The sequence below is a fragment of the Oncorhynchus masou genome, chromosome 13 (assembly GCF_036934945.1).
Source record: "Oncorhynchus masou masou isolate Uvic2021 chromosome 13, UVic_Omas_1.1, whole genome shotgun sequence".
In the NCBI taxonomy this organism is placed as follows: Eukaryota; Metazoa; Chordata; class Actinopteri; order Salmoniformes; family Salmonidae; genus Oncorhynchus; species Oncorhynchus masou.
This window is the reverse complement of record NC_088224.1, coordinates 87,915,455-87,940,661: the sequence shown is the minus strand read 5'-3', so window position 1 is coordinate 87,940,661 and position 25,207 is coordinate 87,915,455. Positions and strand designations below refer to the sequence as shown.

General features: G+C 42.4%; 1 protein-coding gene across 1 annotated transcript in view; it reads left to right on the top strand.

Annotated features, from left to right (window-relative positions):
• Positions 1-4,177: 4,177 nt before the first annotated feature.
• Positions 4,178-25,207, top strand: part of LOC135553464 (golgin subfamily A member 6-like protein 22) — a 30,616-nt gene continuing 9,586 nt past the window's right edge. The window contains exons 1-4 of the mRNA XM_064985572.1: positions 4,178-4,356; positions 13,079-13,154; positions 14,900-15,064; positions 18,864-19,067. Coding sequence (XP_064841644.1) covers positions 13,086-13,154; positions 14,900-15,064; positions 18,864-19,067 — 438 coding nt within the window. The 5' untranslated portion in view covers positions 4,178-4,356; positions 13,079-13,085. The remainder of the gene's footprint in view (positions 4,357-13,078; positions 13,155-14,899; positions 15,065-18,863; positions 19,068-25,207) is intronic.

Sequence of the window (25,207 nt, the reverse complement as noted above, 5' to 3'; positions counted from 1 at the left end):
ATCCAAGTATTTCTGACCAAATTATGAAAGACAATAATTGTCATTTTTAATTCCGTAAAGTGAGTGTGGATTAGGTGAAAAAAATTATTGTTGTCTATCAACAATGACAAGCCACCGGGGTCTGACAACTTGGATGTAAAATTATTGTGGATCATAGCTAATGATATTGCCACTCCTATTTGCCACATCTTCAATTTAATCCTACTAGATAGTGTGTGCCCTCAGACCTGGAGGGAAGCAAAAGTCACTCCGCTACTTAAGCTAGGGGGCACTATTTTTATGTTTGGAAAAATAACGTTCCCAAAGTAAACAGCCTATTTCTCAGGTCCAGATGCAAGAATATGCATATAATTGACAGATTAGGATAGCAAACACTCTAAAGTTTCCAAAACTGTCAAAATATTGTCTGTGAGTATAACAGAACTGATATTGCAGGCGAAACCCTGAGAAAAATCAAACCAGGAAGTGGCTTCTATTTTGAAAACTCCATGTTCCATAGCCTCCCATTGCTCCATTTAAAGGGATATCAACCAGATTCCTTTTCCTATCGCTTCCTCAAGGTGTCAACAGGCTTCAGACATAGTTTCAGGCTTTTATTTTGAAAAATGTCATGTGGTCACATGAGTTTTGCTCGCGCAACAGACTTTGGACAGCTATTGTTTTTCCCTCTCCTACTTATAAAGACATTTGCGGTTGATATATTATCGATTCAATATTTTAAAAACAACCTGAGGATTGATTATAAAAAACACGTTTGACATGTTTCTGTGGACATTACGGATATTATTTGGAATTTGTCTGCGTTGTCGTGACCGCTCTTTCCTGTGGATTTCTGAACATAATGCGCCAAACAAACAGAGGTATTTTGGATATAAAAATAATCTTTATGGAACAAAAGGAACATTTGTTGTGTAACTGGGAGTCTCGTGAGTGAAAACATCTGAAGATCATCAAAGGTAAACGATTAATTTGATTGCTTTTCTGATTTTCATGACCAAGCTACCTGATGCTAAGTGTACTTAATGTTATGTCATGTGATCGATAAACTTACACAAACGCTTAGATTGCTTTCGCTGTAAAGCATAATTTCACAATCTGAGACGACAGGTGGATTAACAAAAGGCTAAGCTGTGTTTTGCAATATTGCACTTGTGATTCCATGAATATGAATTGTTTTAGTAATATTTGTTTGACTGGGGCGCTATGCTATTCAGCGGTTGCTGATGTCAATTATCCCGCTTAAGGGATGGGTAGCATCAATAAGTTTTAAGAATAGTAAAGCCCCCTTTACTGGCTCAACTAGCCGACCAATCTGTTACCAACCCTTAGTAAACATTTGGAAAAAATGGTGTTTGACCAGATACAATGTTATTTTACACTAAACAAGTGGACAACAAACTTCCAGCACGCTGATAGGGAAGGACATTCAACAAGCACAGAACTTGGCTGAGAGAACTTGAAAATATTATGGGGGCTGTTAGACTTCAGTGCGGCTTTTGACATTATCAATCATAGTCAGCTGCTGGAAAAAACTGATCTGTCATGGCTTTACACCCCCTGTGATATTGTGGATTAAGAATTACCTGTCTAACAGAACACAGAGGGTGTTCTTTCATGGAAGCCTCTCCAAAATAATCCAGGTAGAATCAGGAATTCCCCATGGCAGCTGTCTAAGCCCCTTGCTTTTTTCAATCTTTACTAACGACATGCCACTGGCTTTGAGCAAAGCCAATGTGTCTATGTATGTGGATGACTCAAGACTATACATGCCAGCTACTACAGCGACTGAAATTACTGTAACACTTAACAAAGAGCTGCAGTTAGTTACAGAATGGGTGACAACGAATAAGTTAGTCTTAAATATTTCTAAAACTGAAAGCATTGTGATCGATAAACTTACACAAACGCTTAGATTGCTTTCGCTGTAAAGCATAATTTCACAATCTGAGACGACAGGTGGATTAACAAAAGGCTAAGCTGTGTTTTGCAATATTGCACTTGTGATTCCATGAATATGAATTGTTTTAGTAATATTTGTTTGACTGGGGCGCTATGCTATTCAGCGGTTGCTGATGTCAATTATCCCGCTTAAGGGATGGGTAGCATCAATAAGTTTTAAGAATAGTAAAGCCCCCTTTACTGGCTCAACTAGCCGACCAATCTGTTACCAACCCTTAGTAAACATTTGGAAAAAATGGTGTTTGACCAGATACAATGTTATTTTACACTAAACAAGTGGACAACAAACTTCCAGCACGCTGATAGGGAAGGACATTCAACAAGCACAGAACTTGGCTGAGAGAACTTGAAAATATTATGGGGGCTGTTAGACTTCAGTGCGGCTTTTGACATTATCAATCATAGTCAGCTGCTGGAAAAAACTGATCTGTCATGGCTTTACACCCCCTGTGATATTGTGGATTAAGAATTACCTGTCTAACAGAACACAGAGGGTGTTCTTTCATGGAAGCCTCTCCAAAATAATCCAGGTAGAATCAGGAATTCCCCATGGCAGCTGTCTAAGCCCCTTGCTTTTTTCAATCTTTACTAACGACATGCCACTGGCTTTGAGCAAAGCCAATGTGTCTATGTATGTGGATGACTCAAGACTATACATGCCAGCTACTACAGCGACTGAAATTACTGTAACACTTAACAAAGAGCTGCAGTTAGTTACAGAATGGGTGACAACGAATAAGTTAGTCTTAAATATTTCTAAAACTGAAAGCATTGTATTTGGGACAACCCCCCTAGCTAAAATGGGGATAAGTCTGTCCACAATGAAGTGCTGCACTACCTTCTTAATAACAGCACTATCAACAAGGCAGGTCCTACAGGCTCTAGTTTTTTTTCACCTGGACTACTGTTCTGTTGTGTGATCAGGTGCCACAAAGAGGGACTTAAGAAAATTGCAATTGGCTCAGAACAGGGCAGCACAGCTGGCCCTTGGATGTACACAGAGAGCAAACATTTATAATATGCATGTCAATCTCTCCTGGTTCAAAGTAGAGGAGAGATTGACTTCATCACTACTTGTATTTGTGTGAGGTATTGACATGCACCAAGCTGTCTGTTTTAAACGACTAGCACACCGCTCAGACATGAGAGGTCTCTTCACAGTCCCCAAGTCCAGTACATCAGGTAACTGATTCAAGCAGTAGAATCAGATTATTTTACTAAACAGATAAGAAAAAACACATGGATTTAGTGTTGTAGATATGTGGCAGTAGAGTATGGGCCCGAGGGCACAAACGTAGTGTGTTGTGAATTCTGTAATGAATATATTGTAATGCTTTTTAAAATTGTATAAATGCCTTAATTTTGCCAGACTCCAGGAGGAGTAGCTGCTGACTTAGCAGCAGCTAATTGGGATCTAGTTTGCCTAGTTAAATAAAGGTTAAAAAAATATATAGAATAATGGGGATTCAGAACAAAAACAAATACAAATTTGAGGGACAGCTAGTAACATGCACATCATGCACCCACAGCAGAGCGAGAGAGCAATATCTGCACATACTGTATGTGACACAGTACGCACTTTTAGGGGACCACTTTTCGTGAGCGCAACTTTAAAACTACTGGCGAAAAAGTATATAAAAGTACTAGAAAATCCCTTTAAGTATACACTCCTAATATTCTAATCGTATACTCTTCTAATGGCGTATCTGAAGCTCTTTGAATTTGGAGGTGAGTGTTCAACTGTGTGTGTGTGTGTGTGTGTGTGTGTGTGTGTGTGTGTGTGTGTGTGTGTGTGTGTGTGTGTGTGTGTGTGTGTGTGTGCGTGTGTGCGTGTGTGCGTGCGTGCGCGTGCGTGCGTTCTCCTCTCCCCTGCTATCTAAGATTTATATCGCTTCACGTCGCATCACTCAGACCAGCTGCTGAAATGACACGCACGTTCTTTTTTTCCATGACTGAAATGTTCTCCTCCTTTTTATCCTTCCATCTCCCTCACTCTCCCTCGCTCTCTGGGGAGAAGGAGCATGTTCTATCTATTTATTATCTTTACACAGTCTGACATATTGAGAGGATCATCAAATGTGTGCGTGTACAAATATTAGGAAGCCCTTTGGGTTGATGCAACATGACAGATATGGATACTATGTCTGGGGGCCTAGCTAAGAGCTCTCAGTCTTTAACAGCTGGGTTCAAATGGTGTGATGTTAGCTTGTGTGGAGGGTTGAACCTGCTAGATGTTAGCTTGTGTGGAGGGTTGAACCTGCTAGATGTTAGCTTGTGTGGAGGGTTGAAACTGCTAGATGTTAGCTTGTGTGGAGGGTTGAAACTGCTAGATGTTAGCTTGTGTGTCGTCTAACATCACCATCGTCTGTCGAGGCTCGGATGTTATGTCTATCTGAGGTATTTGGGCTATTTGTTTCTTTGCATCTTTCCGTCTTAGGTGTGTGTGTGTGTGTGTGTGTGTGTGTGTGTGTGTGTGTGTGTGTGTGTGTGTGTGTGTGTGTGTGTGTGTGTGTGTGTGTGTGTGTGTGTGTGTGTGTGTGTGTGTGTGTGTGTGTGTGTGTGTGTGTGTGTGTGTGTGTGTGTGTGTGTGTGTGTGTTTCTGTCTTCCACTACCTGTCACACACCTCTGGGGGGTGAGTAAGGCCCACAGTAAATCTTGTCATTTTGGTATATGACTGCTACAGGCTTACTCACACTCTGTAACATGATGATGATAAAATCTAGACAAAAATCTAGACTTACGACAATGATAATGCAGAAAAACTTTTATGTGGTTGTGCAACAGAGGTTGGAGATAAACGGACCAAGGCAGCAGAACTAGGCTGGCCTGTCTATCCAGTGTGTATGCATTACTTTGATAATAGTATGCATTAGATATTGCTGTGGTTATAGTATCCAGTGTGTATGATTTACTGTGATTACACTATCCTGTATGTATTGCTGTGATTCTAGTGTCCAGTATGTATTGCTGTGATTGTAGTATCCAGTATGCATTACTGTGATTATAGTGTCCAGTGTGTATTGCTGTGATTATAGTATCCAGTATGCATTACTGTGATAATAGTATCCAATATTTATGTAAAACTGTGATTATAGTATCCCGTATGTATTGCTGTGATTATAGTATCCAGTATGTATTTCTGTGATTATAGAATCCAGTATGTATTGATGTGATTATAGTATCCAGTATGTATTGCTGTGATTATAGTATCCAGTATGTATTTCTGTGATTATAGTATCCAGTATGTATTGATGTGATTATAGTATCCAGTATGTATTGCTGTGATTATAGTATCCAATATTTATGTACAACTGTGATTATAGTATCCAGTGTGTATTGCTGTGATTATAGTATCCAGTATGTATTGCTGTGATTATAGTGTCCAGTATGTATTGCTGTGATTTAGTATCCAATGTGTATTGCTGTGATTATAGTATCCAATGTGTATGTAAAACTGTGATTATAGTATCCAGTATGTATTGCTGTGATTATAGTATCCAGTATGTATTTCTGTGATTATAGTATCCAATGTTTATGTACATCTGTGATTATAGTATCCAGTATGTATTGCTGTGATTATAGTATCCAGTATGTATTGCTGTGATTATAGTATCCAGTATGTATTGCTGTGAGTATAGTATCCAGTATGTATTACTGTGATTATAGTATCCAGTATGTATTGCTGTGATTATAGTATCCAGTATGTATTACTGTGATTATAGTATCCAGTATGTATTACTGTGATTATAGTATCCAGTATGTATTACTGTGATTATAGTATCCAGTATGTATTACTGTGATTATAGTATCAATGTATTACTGTGATTATGTATTGCTGTGATTATAGTATCCAGTGTGTATTACTGTGATTATAGTATCCAATGTTTATGTAAAACTGTGATTATTGTATCCAGTATGTATTGCTGTGATTATAGTATGCAATGTTTATGTAAAACTGTGATTATAGTATCCAGTATGTATTGCTGTGATTGTAGTATCCAGTATGCATTACTGTGATTATAGTGTCCAGTGTGTATTGCTGTGATTATAGTATCCAGTATGCATTACTGTGATAATAGTATCCAATATTTATGTAAAACTGTGATTATAGCATCCCGTATGTATTACTGTGCTTATAGTATCCAGTATGCATTACTGTGATTATAGTATCCAGTATGTATTGCTGTGATTATAGTGTCCAGTGTGTATTGCTGTGATTATAGTATCCAGTATGTATTGCTGTGATTATAGTGTCCAGTATGTATTGCTGTGATTTAGTATCCAATGTGTATTGCTGTGATTATAGTATCCAATGTGTATGTAAAACTGTGATTATAGTATCCAGTATGTATTGCTGTGATTATAGTATCCAGTGTGTATTACTGTGATTATAGTATCCAGTATGTATTGATGTGATTATAGTATCCAGTATGTATTGCTGTGATTATAGTATCCAATGTTTATGTACATCTGTGATTATAGTATCCAGTATGTATTGCTGTGATTATAGTATCCAGTATGTATTGCTGTGATTATAGTATCCAGTATGTATTGCTGTGAGTATAGTATCCAGTATGTATTACTGTGATTATAGTATCCAGTATGTATTGCTGTGATTATAGTATCCAGTATGTATTACTGTGATTATAGTATCCAGTGTGTATTACTGTGATTATAGTATCCAGTATGTATTACTGTGATTATAGTATCCAGTATGTATTACTGTGATTATAGTATCAAATATGTATTGCTGTGATTATAGTATCCAGTGTGTATTACTGTGATTATAGTATCCAATGTTTATGTAAAACTGTGATTATTGTATCCAGTATGTATTGCTGTGATTATAGTATGCAATGTTTATGTAAAACTGTGATTATAGTATCCAGTATGTATTGCTGTGATTGTAGTATCCAGTATGCATTACTGTGATTATAGTGTCCAGTGTGTATTGCTGTGATTATAGTATCCAGTATGCATTACTGTGATAATAGTATCCAATATTTATGTAAAACTGTGATTATAGCATCCCGTATGTATTACTGTGCTTATAGTATCCAGTATGCATTACTGTGATTATAGTATCCAGTATGTATTGCTGTGATTATAGTGTCCAGTGTGTATTGCTGTGATTATAGTATCCAGTATGTATTGCTGTGATTATAGTGTCCAGTATGTATTGCTGTGATTTAGTATCCAATGTGTATTGCTGTGATTATAGTATCCAATGTGTATGTAAAACTGTGATTATAGTATCCAGTATGTATTGCTGTGATTATAGTATCCAGTGTGTATTACTGTGATTATAGTATCCAATGTTTATGTAAAACTGTGATTATTGTATCCAGTATGTATTGCTGTGATTATAGTATGCAATGTTTATGTAAAACTGTGATTATAGTATCCAGTATGTATTACTGTGATTATAGTATCCAGTATGTATTACTGTGATTATAGTATCAAATATGTATTACTGTGATTCTAGTATCCAGTATGTATTGCTGTGATTATAGTATCAGGTGTGTATTACTGTGATTATAGTATCCAATGTTTATGTAAAACTGTGATTATATAGTATCCAGTATGTATTGCTGTGATTATAGTATCCAATGTTTATGTAAAACTGTGATTATAGTATCCAGTGTGTATTACAGTGATTACAGTATCCAGTATGTATTACTGTGATTATAGTATCCAGTATGCATTACTGTGATTATAGTATTCAGTATGTATTACTGTGATTATAGTATCCAGTATGTATTACTGTGATTATAGTATCCAGTATGTATTACTGTGATTATAGTATCCAGTATGTATTACTGTGATTATAGTATCCAGTATGTATTGCTGTGATTATAGTATCCAGTATGTATTGCTGTGATTATAGTATCCAGTATGTATTACTGTGATTATAGTATCCAGTATGCATTACTGTGATTATAGTATCCAGTATGCATTACTGTGATAATAGTATCCAATAGTTATGTAAAACTGTGATTATAGTATCCCGTATGTATTGCTGTGATTATAGTATCCAGTATGTATTTCTGTGATTATAGTATCCAGTATGTATTCCTGTGATTATAGTATCCAGTATGTATTGCTGTGATTATAGTATCCAATGTTTATGTACAACTGTGATTATAGTATCCAGTATGTATTGCTGTGATTATAGTGTCCAGTATGTATTACTGTGATTTTAGTATCCAGTATGTATTGCTGTGATTATAGTATCTAGTGTGTATTACTGTGATTATAGTATCCAGTATGTATTGCTGTGATTATAGTATCCAGTATGTATTGCTGTGATTATAGTATCCAGTATGTATTGCTGTGATTATAGTATCCAGTATGTATTACTGTGATTATAGTATCCAGTATGTATTGCTGTGATTATAGTATCCAGTATGTATTGCTGTGATTATAGTATCCAGTATGTATTACTGTGATTATAGTATCCAGTATGTATTACTGTGATTATAGTATCCAGTGTGTATTACTGTGATTATAGTATCCAGTATGTATTACTGTGATTATAGTATCCAGTATGTATTACTGTGATTATAGTATCAAATATGTATTACTGTGATTATAGTATCCAATGTTTATGTAAAACTGTGATTAAAGTATCCAGTGTGTATTACAGTGATTATAGTATCCAGTATGTATTACTGTGATTATAGTATCCAGTATGCATTACTGTGATTATAGTATTCAGTATGTATGACTGTGATTATAGTATCCAGTATGTATTACTGTGATTATAGTATCCAGTATGTATTGCTGTGATTATAGTATCCAGTGTGTATTACTGTGATTATAGTATCCAGTATGTATTACTGTGATTATAGTATCCGGTATGTATTACTGTGATTATAGTGTCCAATGTTTATGTAAAACTGCGATTATAGTATCCAGTATGTATTGCTGTGATTATAGTATCCAGTGTGTATTACTGTGATTATAGTATCCAGTATGTATTGCTGTGATTATAGTGTCCAGTATGTATTGCTGTGATTATAGTATCCAGTGTGTATTACTGTGATTATAGTGTCCAGTGTGTATTGCTGTGATTACAGTATCCAGTATGTATTACTGTGATAATAGTATCCAGTATGTATTACTGTGATTATAGTATCCAGTATGTATTGCTGTGATTATAGTATCCAGTGTGTATTACTGTGATTATAGTATCCAGTATGTATTGCTGTGATTATAGTGTCCAGTATGTATTACTGTGATAATAGTATCCAGTATGTATTGCTGTGATTATAGTATCCAGTATGTATTGCTGTGATTATAGTATCCATTGTGTATTACTGTGATTATAGTATCCATTACTGTGATTATAGTATCCAGTATGTATTACTGTGATTATAGTGTCCAATGTTTATGTAAAACTGTGATTATAGTATCCAGTATGTATTACTGTGATTATAGTATCCAGTGTGTATTACTGTGATTATAGTATCCAGTATGCATTACTGTGATTATAGTATCCAGTATGTATTACTGTGATTGTAGTATCCAGTATGTATTACTGTGATTATAGTGTCCAGTGTGTATTACTGTGATTATAGTATAGCAAGGTAAAAGTCAAACATTGGAACAGCATTACAGCTGCAGGATTCCGTTTGTTTGTTTATGTCTGACTCGCTAGCTGTCTGAGTACTAGATCCACACACACATACACACACACACACACACACACACACACACACACACACACACACACACACACACACACACACACACACACACACACACCTGCTTTTCTGAACATTAGGTCCCTGCATCTCAGGAACGCTGGGAGGGAAAACCTTGGTGGATTGGAGCGGATTAGAGAGTAGTTTCCCATTGTTGGTTCACCCATACTGAGGAGGACACAGTGACTTCTGAACCCTTCCTGGGAGACTGGGGATTAGCCCTGCCTGCTCTGGCATTCTGGCACACATTTAACACACACAGACATGCACATACACACGCTGACACACACACATTGCACACAGCTCTAATTGTCTCCTCAGAGCTTTATGATAGTGTTGGTTTAGCTGTGAGGGTTGTTTGTGTGCTATTTGGACGGATTTCTCCATGGTGATGGCTTGGTTTTGTTTTTCAGAAATGTGCCTGTCCCCTTGGGCAAACAATCCACCATTTTAGTTGTTCCTACCAGATGGATGACAGTCTGTCTCTATGACCTCAAACCAGTCATGAATATAAACATCTGATCTTTTTTGACAGTTTAATCTACACTGAACAAAAATGTAAACGCAACATGCAACAATTTCAAAGATTTTACAGAGTCACAGTTCATATAAGGAAATCAGTCAATTGAAAACAATTCATTAGGCCCTAATCTATGGATTTCACATGACTGGGAATACAGATATGAATCTGTTTGTCACAGATACCTTATTAAAAAAGTAGGGGTGTGGATCAGAAAACCAGTTATTATTTTTAGTTTTGTATTTATTTTGTATTTAACCTTTATTTAACCAGGCAGCTCAGTAAAGAAACATTTTTTATTTACAATGACGGCCTACCAGAATGCAAAAGGCCTCCTGTGGGGACGGGGGTCCAGGATTAAAATAAAAAATCAAATAAAAATATAGGACAAAACACACATCACGACGAGACACCACAACACTACATAAAGAGAGACCTAAGACAACAACATAGCAAGGCAGCAACACATGACAACACAGCATGGTAGCAACACATGACAATGACATGGTAGCAGCACAATCCATGGTACAAACATTATTGGGTACAGACAACAGCACAAAGGGCAAGAAGGTAGAGACAACAATACATCACGCGATGAATCATGCAGCGCGACACATCTCCTTCACATAGAGTTGATCAGGCTGTTGATTGTGGCCTGTGGAATGTTGTCCCACTCCTTTTCAATGGCTGTGGAAGTTGTTGGATATTGGTGGGAACTGGAACACGCTGTCGTACACGTATATCAAGACCATCACAAACCTGCTCAATGGGTGACGTGTCTGGTGAGCATGCAGGCCATGGAAGAACTGGGACATTTTCAGCTTCCAGGAATTGTGTCCAGATCCTTGGGGCTGTGCATTATCATGCTGAAACATGGGGTGATGGTTGGTGGATGAAAGGCATGACAATGGGCCTCAGGATCTCTTCACGGTATCTCTGTGCATTCAAATTGCCATCAATAAAATGCAATTGTGTTTGTTGTCCGTAGCTTATGCCTGCCCATACCATAACCCCGCCATAAGGCACTCTGAGGATGACAAGCACGCAGATGAGTTTCACTGAGAAGGTTTTTGACAGTTTGTGCAGATATTCTTCGGGTTGTGCAAACCCAAAGTTTCAACAGCTGTCGAGGTGGCTGGTCTCAGACCATCCCGTAGGTGAAGGAGCAGGATATCTCGGGCCTGGCCTTGCACGGTATCACGTGGTCTGTGGTTGTGAGGCGGGATGGAAGTACTGACAAATTCTCTAAAACACAAGGTGCACCTGTGTAATGAACATGCTGTTTAATCAGCTCCTTGATATGCCACACCTGTCAGGTGGATGGATTATCTTGACAAAGAAGAAATGCTCACTAACAGGGATGTAAACACATTTGTTCACAAAATGTGTAAGAAATAAGCTTTTTGTCCATATGAATAATTTCTGGCCTCTTTTATTTCAGCTCATGAAACATGGGACCAACACTTTACATGTTGTGTTTATAATTTAGTTCAGTGTAGTAGTTATGTTATGTTGTGTTTATAATTTAGTTCAGTGTAGTAGTTATGTTATGTTGTGTTTATAATTTCGTTCAGTGTAGTAGTTAGGTTATGTTGTGTTTATAATTTAGTTCAGTGTAGTAGTTATGTTATGTTGTGTTTATAATTTAGTTCAGTGTAGTAGTTATGTTGTGTTTATAATTTAGTTCAGTGTAGTAGTTATGTTGTGTTTATAATTTAGTTCAGTGTAGTAGTTATGTTATGTTGTGTTTATAATTTAGTTCAGTGTAGTAGTTAGGTTATGTTGTGTTTATAATTTAGTTCAGTGTAGTAGTTAGGTTATGTTGTGTTTATAATTTAGTTCAGTGTAGTAGTTAGGTTATGTTGTGCTTATAATTTAGTATTAATGTTGTATCGATGCTGTATTAACGTATTAATGTTGTATCGATGTTGTATCAACGTATTAATGTTGTATCGATGCTGTATTAACATATTAATGTTGTATCAATGTTGTATCGATGCTGTATTAACGTATTGATGTTGTATCGATGCTGTATCAACGTATTAATGTTGTATCGATGCTGTATTAACGTATTAATGTTGTATCGATGCTGTATCAACGTATTAATGTTGTATCAATGTTGTATCAACGTATTAATGTTGTATCGATGCTGTATCAACGTATTAATGTTGTATCGATGTTGTATTAACGTATTAATGTTGTATCCATGTTGTATCAACGTATTAATGTTGTATCGATGTTGTATCAACGTATTAATGTTGTATCGATGCTGTATTAACATATTAATGTTGTATTAATGTTGTATCGATGCTGTATTATCGTATTAATGTTGTATCCATGTTGTATCAACGTATTAATGTTGTATCGATGTTGTATCAATGTATTAATGTTGTATCGATGCTGTATCCATGTTGTATTAATGTTGTATTAATGTTGTATCGATGTTGTATTAACGTATTAATGTTGTATCGATGCTGTATTATCGTATTAATGTTGTATCCATGTTGTATCAACGTATTAATGTTGTATCGATGCTGTATCAACGTATTAATGTTGTATCGATGTTGTATTAACGTATTAATGTTGTATCCATGTTGTATCAACGTATTAATGTTGTATCCATGTTGTATCGATGTTGTATCGATGTTGTATTGACGAATCGATTTGTATCAATGTCGTATTAATGTTGTATCGATGCTGTATTAACGTATTAATGTTGTATCAATGTTGTATTGATGAGGTATCGATGTTGAATTGACGAATCGATTTGTATCAATGTCGTATTAACGTTGTATCCATGTTGTATCAACGTATTAATGTTGTATCGATGATGTATCGATGTTGTATCGACGTTGTATTAACGTTGTATGTCTGTTTTATTGATGTTGACAGTGAGAGGATGATGGAGTCCCATCGTAAAGCCTTGACCAAGATGGAGGATGACTACAGACAGGAGCTGCCCTTCAAGGTACACTGTGGTTCCTATCGTCTAGGATAAATAACTTCATCTCCTGGGCTTCCTCCTTTCCTTCAGCACCACAGAATTGCCTCAGCAGATACAAAGTCCCATGTTTTAAAGAAAGGCAGAAAAACATTGTAATCCAGTCAGAGGAGGTGGTGATATTATTATGATGACAGGCCACCAGTCCAGTGTCTCTCACACCAAGCCCTGTGCAGTGAAGACACGGCACACCCCCACGGCTGAAATGTGTGTTGTGTTACTTTTATTGGTCTTATCCCCTACGCCAGACTGGTGGTGGGGGTTAGGGGGGGTTAGTGAGGTTTCAGCCTCAGCACGGCAGTATTAAGATGCCTTCTGATTCCCAGAAAATTACACTGCTCTCCCTCCGGTTTCCTGCCCCTCACAAGGACGCTCACCAAGAGAGAAGGAAGTGGTCTCTCTCTCTCTCCCTCTCTCTCTCTCTCTCTCTCTCTCTCTCTCTCTCGCACACATTTTCACACACTCACTGACTCACACACGCACACACACTCCACCCCTGTCCCTCACACAGACATGCACCCGGAGAGAAGGAAGTGGTCTCTCTCTCTCTCCCTCTCTCTCTCTCTCTCTCTCTCTCTCTCTCGCACACATTTTCACACACTCACTGACTCACACACGCACACACACTCCACCCCTGTCCCTCACACAGACATGCACCCAGAGAGAAGGAAGTGGTCTCTCTCTCTCTCCTCTCTCTCTCTCTCTCTCTCTCTCTCTCTCTCTCTCTCTCTCTCTCTCTCTCTCTCTCGCACACATTTTCACACACTCACTGACTCACACACGCACACACACTCCACCCCTGTCCCTCACACAGACATGCACCCAGAGAGAAGGAAGTGGTCACGCCAAGTCACTCACACACGCACCCAACCCATGCCCCTGTACTAAAAGAGAAGTAAGCAGTCTGTCATTCCTACACATACTGTGCTGTACATACACGCAAGTGTGTACATAGGCAGTTGCATACAGACACACTCACTATGTACACACACTCTCACACACACATACACTCGCCCCACCCCAGTGCCCTGACACGCAGCCTCTGATCTCTCCTGCGCTTTAAAAAATGATGGTGGCCTTGGCCAAGCCTGACTAAAAATACATTGCATGCCACCAGCCCCATTGTTGTTTTTCCATAACAGCCACAACAATAGTTTTTTTTATATCCCCAATAATTCAAAATGTCACTGCCCACCTCTGGTGAGAACAGCCCATCTGTGTCAAAACACTCAAGTCAATGTAGCGCTCTGTGACAATCTTTTTTTGAGCGCGAGCTGTCTCAATTTTCTCCTCGGCAAATAAAACAACTGAAAGAAAGAACTGCCAAATCAGAGTAAAATAAGGATAGAGAGGGTTGTTGGGGGAAAAGAGGAGGGCGGAGAAGGAAACAGATGAGCAGAGGGACTGTTTTCTCTACTTGGTATCCATCACTCAGCTATTTCATGCCAAGCTGTGTATACAGCCTATAATGTTTGTGTCATTCCAGTATGTGTGAGGAAGCATGTGTGCATTAGTGTGTGTGTGTGTCTCTGTGTGTGTCTCTGTGTGTGTCTCTCTGTGTGTGTGTGTGTGTGTGTGTGTGTGTGTGTGTGTGTGTGTGTGTGTGTGTGTGTGTGTGTGTGTGTGTGTGTGTGTGTGTGTGTGTGTGTGTGTGTGTGTGTGTGTGGGCACACAGGTGCTTGTTGTAGAGTCTTATATGTCCAAATCCCCAGCTACAGGCGGTTCTGGAGGAGCAGAGGACCCAGAATGCTGTGCGTCTGAAGGAGCAGGAAGAGGAGCTAAAGAGGGAGGCGGGGTTAGAGCTGGTGATTGACAGGGAGAAGAGTCGGGAGCTGCTGCTGCAGTACCAGAGAGAGAAGGAGCAGATGCAGAGGAAGGTAACAGTTGCCTTCTGTGTATGTTGTACCGATCACAGTCTTGAAAGGAGTAGACAATACCATTTAACTATCACTACTGTCTGTCTTTCCCTCACTATGTCCTGCCTTAGTTATAGTATTTATTTTGAATGTAGGAGAGATGTCAGACACAGTCAAGCAGCGAGTAACACGGGGGGCTCCAGGGCTGCAGGCAAGCACAACGTTCTGAGAACAAGATTGAACAGAATGTCCCTCTTTTTCTCCCTGTCTATCTGTCTCCCTGTCTATCTGTCTCCCTGTCTATCTGTCTCCCTGTCTATCTGTCTTTCTGTCTCCCTGTCTATCTCTGTCTCCCTGTCTATCTGTCTCCCTGTCTATCTGTCTTTCTGTCTCCCTGTCTATCTGTCTCCCTGTCTATCTGTCTTTCTGTCTCCCTGTCTATCTGTCTCCCTGTCTATCTGTCTTTCTGTCTCCCTGTCTATCTCTGTCTCCCTGTCTATCTCTTTCTCCCTGTCTATCTCTGATTCCCTGTCTCTGTCTTCCAGTCTATCTGTCTCCCTGTCTAACTCTTTCTCCCTGTCTATTTGCCTCCTTGTCTCTGTCTCCATGTCTATCTCTGACTCCCTGTCTATCTGCCTCCCTGTCTATCCCTGTCTCCCTAACTATCTCTTTCTCCCTGTCTATCTCTGTCTCACTGTCTATCTGTCTCCCTGTCTATCTCTGTCTCTCTTTCTCCCTGTCTATCTGTCTCCCTGTCTATCTCTTTCTCCCTGTCTATCTGTCTCCCTGTCTATCTCTTTCTCCCTGTCTATTTGCCTCCCTGTCTATCTGTCTCACCTGTCTATCTCTTTCTCCCTGTCTATCTGTCTCCCTGTCTATCTCTTTCTCCCTGTCTATCTTTCTCCCTGTCTATCTGTCTCCCTGTCTATCTCTTTCTCCCTGTCTATCTCTGTCTCTCTGTCTCACTGTCTATCTGTCTCCCTGTCTATCCCTGTCTATCTGTCTCCCTGTCTATCTCTGTCTCTCTGTCTCACTGTCTATCTGTCTCCCTGTCTATCTCTGTCTCTCTGTCTCACTGTCTATCTGTCTCCCTGTCTATCTCTTTCTCCCTGTCTATTTGCCTCCCTCCCTCTGTTTCCCTGTCTACCTCTCCCTGTCTATCTCTGTCTCTCTGTCTATCTGTCTCCCTGTCTCTCTGTCTCTCTGTCTATCTCTCCCTGTCTGTCTCCCTGTATATCTGTCTATCTGTCTCCCTGTCTATCTATTTCTCCCTGTCTATCTGTCTCACTGTCTATCTGTCTCCCTGTCTATCTCTTTCTCCCTGTCTATTTGCCTCCCTGCCTATCTCTCCCTGTCTCCCTGTCTATCTGTCTCCCTGTCTATCTCTTTGTTTCCCTGTCTACCTCTCCCTGTCTATCTGCTTCCCTGTCTATCTGTCTCCCTGTCTATCTATTTCTCTGTGTCTATCTCTCCCTGTCTCACTGTCTATCTGTCTCCCTGTCTATCTCTGTCTCCCTGTCTATCTGTCTCCCTGTCTATCTCTTTCTCCCTGTCTATCTGTCTTTCTGTCTCCCTGTCTATCTCTGTCTCCCTGTCTATCTCTTTCTCCCTGTCTATCTCTGATTCCCTGTCTCTGTCTTGTCTATCTGTCTCCCTGTCTAACTCTTTCTCCCTGTCTATTTGCCTCCTTGTCTCTGTCTCCATGTCTATCTCTGACTCCCTGTCTATCTGCCTCCCTGTCTATCCCTGTCTCCCTAACTATCTCTTTCTCCCTGTCTATCTCTGTCTCACTGTCTATCTGTCTCCCTGTCTATCTCTGTCTCTCTTTCTCCCTGTCTATCTGTCTCCCTGTCTATCTCTTTCTCCCTGTCTATCTGTCTCCCTGTCTATCTCTTTCTCCCTGTCTATTTGCCTCCCTGTCTATCTGTCTCCCTGTCTATCTCTTTCTCCCTGTCTATTTGCCTCCCTGCCTATCTCTCCCTGTCTCCCTGTCTATCTGTCTCCCTGTCTATCTCTTTGTTTCCCTGTCTACCTCTCCCTGTCTATCTGTCTCCCTGTCTATCTGTCTCCCTGTCTATCTATTTCTCTGTGTCTATCTCTCCCTGTCTCACTGTCTATCTGTCTCCCTGTCTATCTCTGTCTCCCTGTCTATCTGTCTCCCTGTCTATCTCTTTCTCCCTGTCTATCTGTCTTTCTGTCTCCCTGTCTATCTCTGTCTCCCTGTCTATCTCTTTCTCCCTGTCTATCTCTGATTCCCTGTCTCTGTCTTCCAGTCTATCTGTCTCCCTGTCTAACTCTTTCTCCCTGTCTATTTGCCTCCTTGTCTCTGTCTCCATGTCTATCTCTGACTCCCTGTCTATCTGCCTCCCTGTCTATCCCTGTCTCCCTAACTATCTCTTTCTCCCTGTCTATCTCTGTCTCACTGTCTATCTGTCTCCCTGTCTATCTCTGTCTCTCTTTCTCCCTGTCTATCTGTCTCCCTGTCTATCTCTTTCTCCCTGTCTATCTGTCTCCCTGTCTATCTCTTTCTCCCTGTCTATTTGCCTCCCTGTCTATCTGTCTCACCTGTCTATCTCTTTCTCCCTGTCTATCTGTCTCCCTGTCTATCTCTTTCTCCCTGTCTATCTGTCTCCCTGTCTATCTCTTTCTCCCTGTCTATCTCTGTCTCTCTGTCTCACTGTCTATCTGTCTCCCTGTCTATCCCTGTCTATCTGTCTCCCTGTCTATCTCTGTCTCTCTGTCTCACTGTCTATCTGTCTCCCTGTCTATCTCTGTCTCTCTGTCTCACTGTCTATCTGTCTCCCTGTCTATCTCTTTCTCCCTGTCTATTTGCCTCCCTCCCTCTGTTTCCCTGTCTACCTCTCCCTGTCTATCTCTGTCTCTCTGTCTATCTGTCTCCCTGTCTCTCTGTCTATCTCTCCCTGTCTGTCTCCCTGTATATCTGTCTATCTGTCTCCCTGTCTATCTATTTCTCCCTGTCTATCTGTCTCACTGTCTATCTGTCTCCCTGTCTATCTCTTTCTCCCTGTCTATTTGCCTCCCTGCCTATCTCTCCCTGTCTCCCTGTCTATCTGTCTCCCTGTCTATCTCTTTGTTTCCCTGTCTACCTCTCCCTGTCTATCTGCTTCCCTGTCTATCTGTCTCCCTGTCTATCTATTTCTCTGTGTCTATCTCTCCCTGTCTCACTGTCTATCTGTCTCCCTGTCTATCTCTGTCTCCCTGTCTATCTGTCTCCCTGTCTATCTCTTTCTCCCTGTCTATCTCTGTCTCCCTGTATATCTGTCTCCCTGTCTATCTGTCTCCCTGTCTATCTCTTTTTCCCTGTCTATTTGTCTCTCTGTCTCCCTGTCTATCTCTCCCTGTCTATCTCTGTCTATCTGTCTCCCTGTCTATCTGCCCTCAAGGAATTAGGCTGTGACTCCCCTTTGTGTGTGTGTGTGTGTGTGTGTGTGTGCGTGCGTGCGTGCGTGCGTGTGCGTGTGGCTCTGGTATTCACTGGTAGGAGGGCTATGCAGGGTGGAGGCTCCACATATTCAGAAGTGATGCCTCTATGGGCCTGAGGCTGGTACAGGATAGACTGCACACACACAAATGGGAGAAGATGAAGATACTAAGCGAAATAGACAGTCTCAGATAGACAGACATACAGAGTGGTAGAGACTGTGTGCCTTCCCAGCTGTTCTGATGGAGTAAAACTTGTGAAACTCCCAAACGCTTGTCTAATGGTCAGCACTGTCAACTCGGGACTATTGCTGTTCTTTGTTTGTCTGTTCTAGGTAATACATCTCTATGATGTGTATATTTCTGTGTCTCTCTCTAGCTGTCCTCCCAGGTCCACTCAGCCACACAGGAGCTCAGAGAGGAGGTGCAGAGACTGAGGGAGATGCAGGAGGAGAGGAGCACTAAAGAGGAGAGGCTACAGCGTGTACTACAGCACTCCCAGCAACAGGGGGCGCTAGAGCTGAGCCAGGCCAGAACAGAACTGCAGCTACTGAGAGGAGAGAACACTGGACTACAGGACGAGGTGAGAGAGAGAGAGAGAGAGAGAGAGAAGAGGAGAAGAGAGATGGAGAGAGAGAGAAGGGGAGAGAGATAGAGAGAGAGAGAAGGGGAGAGAGATGGAGGGAGAGAGAAGGGGAGAGAGATGGAGAGAGAGAGAAGGGGAGAGAGATGGAGAGAGAGAGAAGGGAAGAGAGGTGGAGAGAGAGAGAAGGGGAGAGAGATGGAGAGAGAGAGAAGGGGAGAGAGATGGAGAAAGAGAAGGGGAGAGAGACAGAAAGAGAGAGAGGGTGAGAGAGCGAGAGAGAAGGGGAGAGAGATGAAGGGAAGGGGAGAGAGATGGAGAGAGAGAGAGAAGGGGAGAGAGATGGAAAGAGAGAGAGAAGGGTTAGAGATGGAGTGAGAGAGAAGGGGAGAGAGAGAGAAGTGGAGAGAGAGAGAGAGAAGTGGAGAGAGAGAGAGAGAAGGGGAGAGAGACAGAGAGAGGGGGAGATGTTGAGGCTTGACAAGACAGAATCTTGAATTCACAGTAATGCTACTGACTTCCAATTCTACAACCGTTTCAAATCTCCTTTCTTTACCCCATAAATGTCCTCCCCAGAGACCCTATCCCTAGAAATGGTCATAAAACATGACCTATTCATTACAGTAGTCCACTCCTGCAGGCTGATATCTGAGTCTGGGGTAGCCCCTAGACGAGACAGAGAGACTGAGAGACACAGAGACAGAAAGAGCCAGTGAAAAGAGAACGTTTGTGGTGTGAGAGAGATATAATGTGTCAGAAAGGGAGGGATAAACAGAGACACTCTGTCAGGCTGCTGTGTGTGTTGACACGCAGCCCACTGTCTCGGGGGGAAGAGGGGTAGTCTGAGGCTGCAGTCACGACACCCCTCAGCTGTCTGAGTCTGTTATAGACACACACACACACACACACACACACACACACAGACCTCTTCCTCATCTTGTACTCAAAGCACATCGCCTAGTTTCCAGGTCATCACATCAATCCGCCTGTCTTCTCCTCTCTCCTGCTTTCCATTGATTTTTGCCTTGCTTGCATCTGCCTCACTCTCTCCATTGTCCTTTCTCAGCCCTCTATCCTTGTCTTCTTCTCTCTCGCCTCCCCCGAGCCCAACCATCACCTCTCAGCCTCCCTCTTCTTCCCTGATCCACCACCTCTCAGCCTCCCTCTTCTTCCCTGATCCACCACCTCTCTGACTCCCTCTTCTTCCCTGATCCACCACCTCTCAGCCTCCCTCTTCTTCCCTGATCCACCACCTCTCAGACTCCCTCTTCTTCCCTGATCCACCACCTCTCAGACTCCCTCTTCTTCCCTGATCCACCACCTCTGACTCCCTCTTCTTCCCTGATCCACCACCTCTCAGACTCCCTCTTCTTCCCTGATCCACCACCTCTGACTCCCTCTTCTTCCCTGATCCACCACCTCTCAGCCTCCCTCTTCTTCCCTGATCCACCACCTCTGACTCCCTCTTCTTCCCTGATCCACCACCTCTCAGACTCCCTCTTCTTCCCTGATCCACCACCTCTCAGACTCCCTCTTCTTCCCTGATCCACCACCTCTGTGACTCCCTCTTCTTCCCTGATCCACCACCTCTCAGACTCCCTCTTCTTCCCTGATCCACCACCTCTCTGACTCCCTCTTCTTCCCTGATCCACCACCTCTCAGCCTCCCTCTTCTTCCCTGATCCACCACCTCTCAGCCTCCCTCTTCTTCCCTGATCCACCACCTCTCTGACTCCCTCTTCTTCCCTGATCCACCACCTCTGACTCCCTCTTCTTCCCTGATCCACCACCTCTCAGACTCCCTCTTCTTCCCTGATCCACCACCTCTCAGACTCCCTCTTCTTCCCTGATCCACCACCTCTCTGACTCCCTCTTCTTCCCTGATCCACCACCTCTCAGACTCCCTCTTCTTCCCTGATCCACCACCTCTGACTCCCTCTTCTTCCCTGATCCACCACCTCTCAGCCTCCCTCTTCTTCCCTGATCCACCACCTCTGACTCCCTCTTCTTCCCTGATCCACCACCTCTCAGACTCCCTCTTCTTCCCTGATCCACCACCTCAGACTCCCTCTTCTTCCCTGATCCCACCTCTCAGACTCCCTCTTCTTCCCTGATCCACCACCTCTGACTCCCTCTTCTTCCCTGATCCACCACCTCTCTGACTCCCTCTTCTTCCCTGATCCACCACCTCTGACTCCCTCTTCTTCCCTGATCCACCACCTCTCTGACTCCCTCTTCTTCCCTGATCCACCACCTCTCAGCCTCCCTCTTCTTCCCTGATCCACCACCTCTGTGACTCCCTCTTCTTCCCTGATCCACCACCTCTCAGACTCCCTCTTCTTCCCTGATCCACCACCTCAGACTCCCTCTTCTTCCCTGATCCACCACCTCTCAGACTCCCTCTTCTTCCCTGATCCACCATCTCTGACTCCCTCTTCTTCCCTGATCCACAACCTATCAGACTCCCTCTTCTTCCCTGATCCACCATCTCTGACTCCCTCTTCTTCCCTGATCCACCACCTCTGACTCCCTCTTCTTCCCTGATCCACCACCTCTCAGACTCCCTCTTCTTCCCTGATCCACCATCTCTGACTCCCTCTTCTTCCCTGATCCACCACCTCTGACTCCCTCTTCTTCCCTGATCCACCACCTCTCAGCCTCCCTCTTCTTCCCTGATCCACCACCTCTGTGACTCCCTCTTCTTCCCTGATCCACCACCTCTGACTCCCTCTTCTTCCCTGATCCACCACCTCTCAGCCTCCCTCTTCTTCCCTGATCCACCACCTCTCAGCCTCCCTCTTCTTCCCTGATCCACCACCTCTGTGACTCCCTCTTCTTCCCTGATCCACCACCTCTGTGACTCCCTCTTCTTCCCTGATCCACCACCTCTGACTCCCTCTTCTTCCCTGATCCACCACCTCTCAGCCTCCCTCTTCTTCCCTGATCCACCACCTCTCAGCCTCCCTCTTCTTCCCTGATCCACCACCTCTGACTCCCTCTTCTTCCCTGATCCACCACCTCTCAGCCTCCCTCTTCTTCCCTGATCCACCACCTCTCAGCCTCCCTCTTCTTCCCTGATCCACCACCTCTGACTCCCTCTTCTTCCCTGATCCATCACCTCTCAGACTCCCTCTTCTTCCCTGATCCACCATCTATCAGACTCCCTCTTCTTCCCTGATCCACCACCTCTGTGACTCCCTCTTCTTCCCTGATCCATCACCTCTCAGACTCCCTCTTCTTCCCTGATCCACCATCTATCAGACTCCCTCTTCTTCCCTGATCCACCACCTCTGTGACTCCCTCTTCTTCCCTGATCCACCACCTCTGTGACTCCCTCTTCTTCCCTGATCCACCACCTCTGTGACTCCCTCTTCTTCCCTGATCCACCACCTCTCAGACTCCCTCTTCTTCCCTGATCCACCATCTATCAGCCTCCCTCTTCTTCCCTGATCCACCACCTCTCAGCCTCCCTCTTCTTCCCTGATCCACCACCTCTCTGACTCCCTCTTCTTCCCTGATCCACCACCTCTCAGCCTCCCTCTTCTTCCCTGATCCACCACCTCTCAGACTCCCTCTTCTTCCCTGATCCACCACCTCTGACTCCCTCTTCTTCCCTGATCCACCACCTCTCAGCCTCCCTCTTCTTCCCTGATCCACCACCTCTGACTCCCTCTTCTTCCCTGATCCACCACCTCTCAGACTCCCTCTTCTTCCCTGATCCACCACCTCTCAGACTCCCTCTTCTTCCCTGATCCACCATCTATCAGACTCCCTCTTCTTCCCTGATCCACCACCTCTGTGACTCCCTCTTCTTCCCTGATCCACCACCTCTGTGACTCCCTCTTCTTCCCTGATCCACCACCTCTGACTCCCTCTTCTTCCCTGATCCACCACCTCTGACTCCCTCTTCTTCCCTGATCCACCACCTCTCAGCCTCCCTCTTCTTCCCTGATCCACCACCTTTGACTCCCTCTTCTTCCCTGATCCACCATCTATCAGACTCCCTCTTCTTCCCTGATCCACCACCTCTCTGACTCCCTCTTCTTCCCTGATCCACCACCTCTGTGACTCCCTCTTCTTCCCTGATCCACCACCTCTGACTCCCTCTTCTTCCCTGATCCACCACCTCTGTGACTCCCTCTTCTTCCCTGATCCACCACCTCTGTGACTCCTTCCATCCCTCCTTGTCTCCCGCCAGCCACTCTCAGTGCAATTCAAATCAAAGGGATTTATTGGCATGGGAAACATATGTTTACATTGCCAAAGCAAGTGAAATAGATAATAAACAAAAGTGAAATAAACAATAAAAAATGTACAGTTCACATTACATTCAAAAAAGTTCCAAAGGAATAGAGACGTCAAATATGCAATGCATTTACAGGGCATTCGGAAAGTATTCAGACCCCTTCACTTTTTCCACATTTTGTTACGTTACAGACGTATTCTATTAAATACCGTTTTTTTCCATCAATCTACACACAATACTCCATAATGACATCACAATACCCCATAATGACATCACTATACCCCATAATGACATCACAATACCCCATAATGACATTACAATACCCCATAATGACATCACAGTACCCCATAATGACATCACAATACCCCATAATGACATTACAATACCCCATAATGACATCACAATACCCCATAATGACATTACAATACCCCATAATGACATTACAATACCCCATAATGACATCACAATACCCCATAATGACATTACAATACCCCATAATGACATCACAATACCCCATAATGACATCACTATACCCCATAATGACATCACAATACCCCATAATGACATTACAATACCCCATAATGACATCACAATACCCCATAATGACATCACAATACCCCATAATGACATCACAGTACCCCATAATGACATCACAATACCCCATAATGACATTACAATACCCCATAATGACATCACAGTACCCCATAATGACATCACAATACCCCATAATGACATTACAGTACCCCATAATGACATCACAATACCCCATAATGACATTACAATACCCCATAATGACATTACAGTACCCCATAATGACATCACAATACCCCATAATGACATTACAATAACCCATAATGACATCACAGTACCCCATAATGACATCACAATACCCCATAATGACATTACAATAACCCATAATGACATCACAGTACCCCATAATGACATCACAATACCCCATAATGACATCACAATACTCCATAATGACATCACAATACCCCATAATGACATCACTATATCCCATAATGACATCACAATACCCCATAATGACATCACAATACCCCATAATGACATCACAATACCCCATAATGAGATCACAATACCCCATAATGACATCACAATACCCCATAATGATGTGAAGTGAAAACAGGTTTTTAGTTTTTTTAGCAAATGTATTAAAAAAAGTATTTACATAGGAATTCAGACCCTTTGCTATTATATTACAAATTTAGCTCAGGTGCATCCTGTTTCCATTGATCATTCTTGAGATGTTTCACTGTGGTAAATTCAATTGATTGGACATGACTTCTATAGACACCTGTCTATATAAGGTCCCACAGTGATTTACTGTCAGGACCCAGGTCTCACAGAATCTGTGCAGAAGATCTAGGTGTTCTCTCCCTCATCCTTCTCTCTATCTCTCTCTCCCTCATCCTTCTTTCTCTCTCTCTCTCTATCTCTCTCTCCCTCATCCTTCTCTCTCTCTATCTCTCTCTCCCTCATCCTTCTCTCTATCTCTCTGTCCCTCATCCTTCTCTCTCTCTCTCTCTCTCTATCTCTCTCTCCCTCATCCTTCTCTCTCTCTCTCTCCCTCATCCTCTCTCTCTCTCTCTCTCTCTCTCTCTCTCTCTCTCTCTCTCTCTCTCTCTCTCTCTCTCTCTCTCTCTCTCTCTCTCTCTCTCTCTGTTTTTCTGGCCAGTGGCTCAAGGTGCCCTGATGCTAATTTCCCAGCTGACGTATTCCTTTATGCCACGCAGAGAACACAGTCCTTTTCTTATCTATTTCAAATCGCCAGATGGTATTTTAGTGTTCTCCTTTCACTGGGGTTTTAGAGCACATTAAGGTCCTCTTAGATCTAACCATGAGATCAGCTCAATACCTAAAGGACAGTCCCCTAG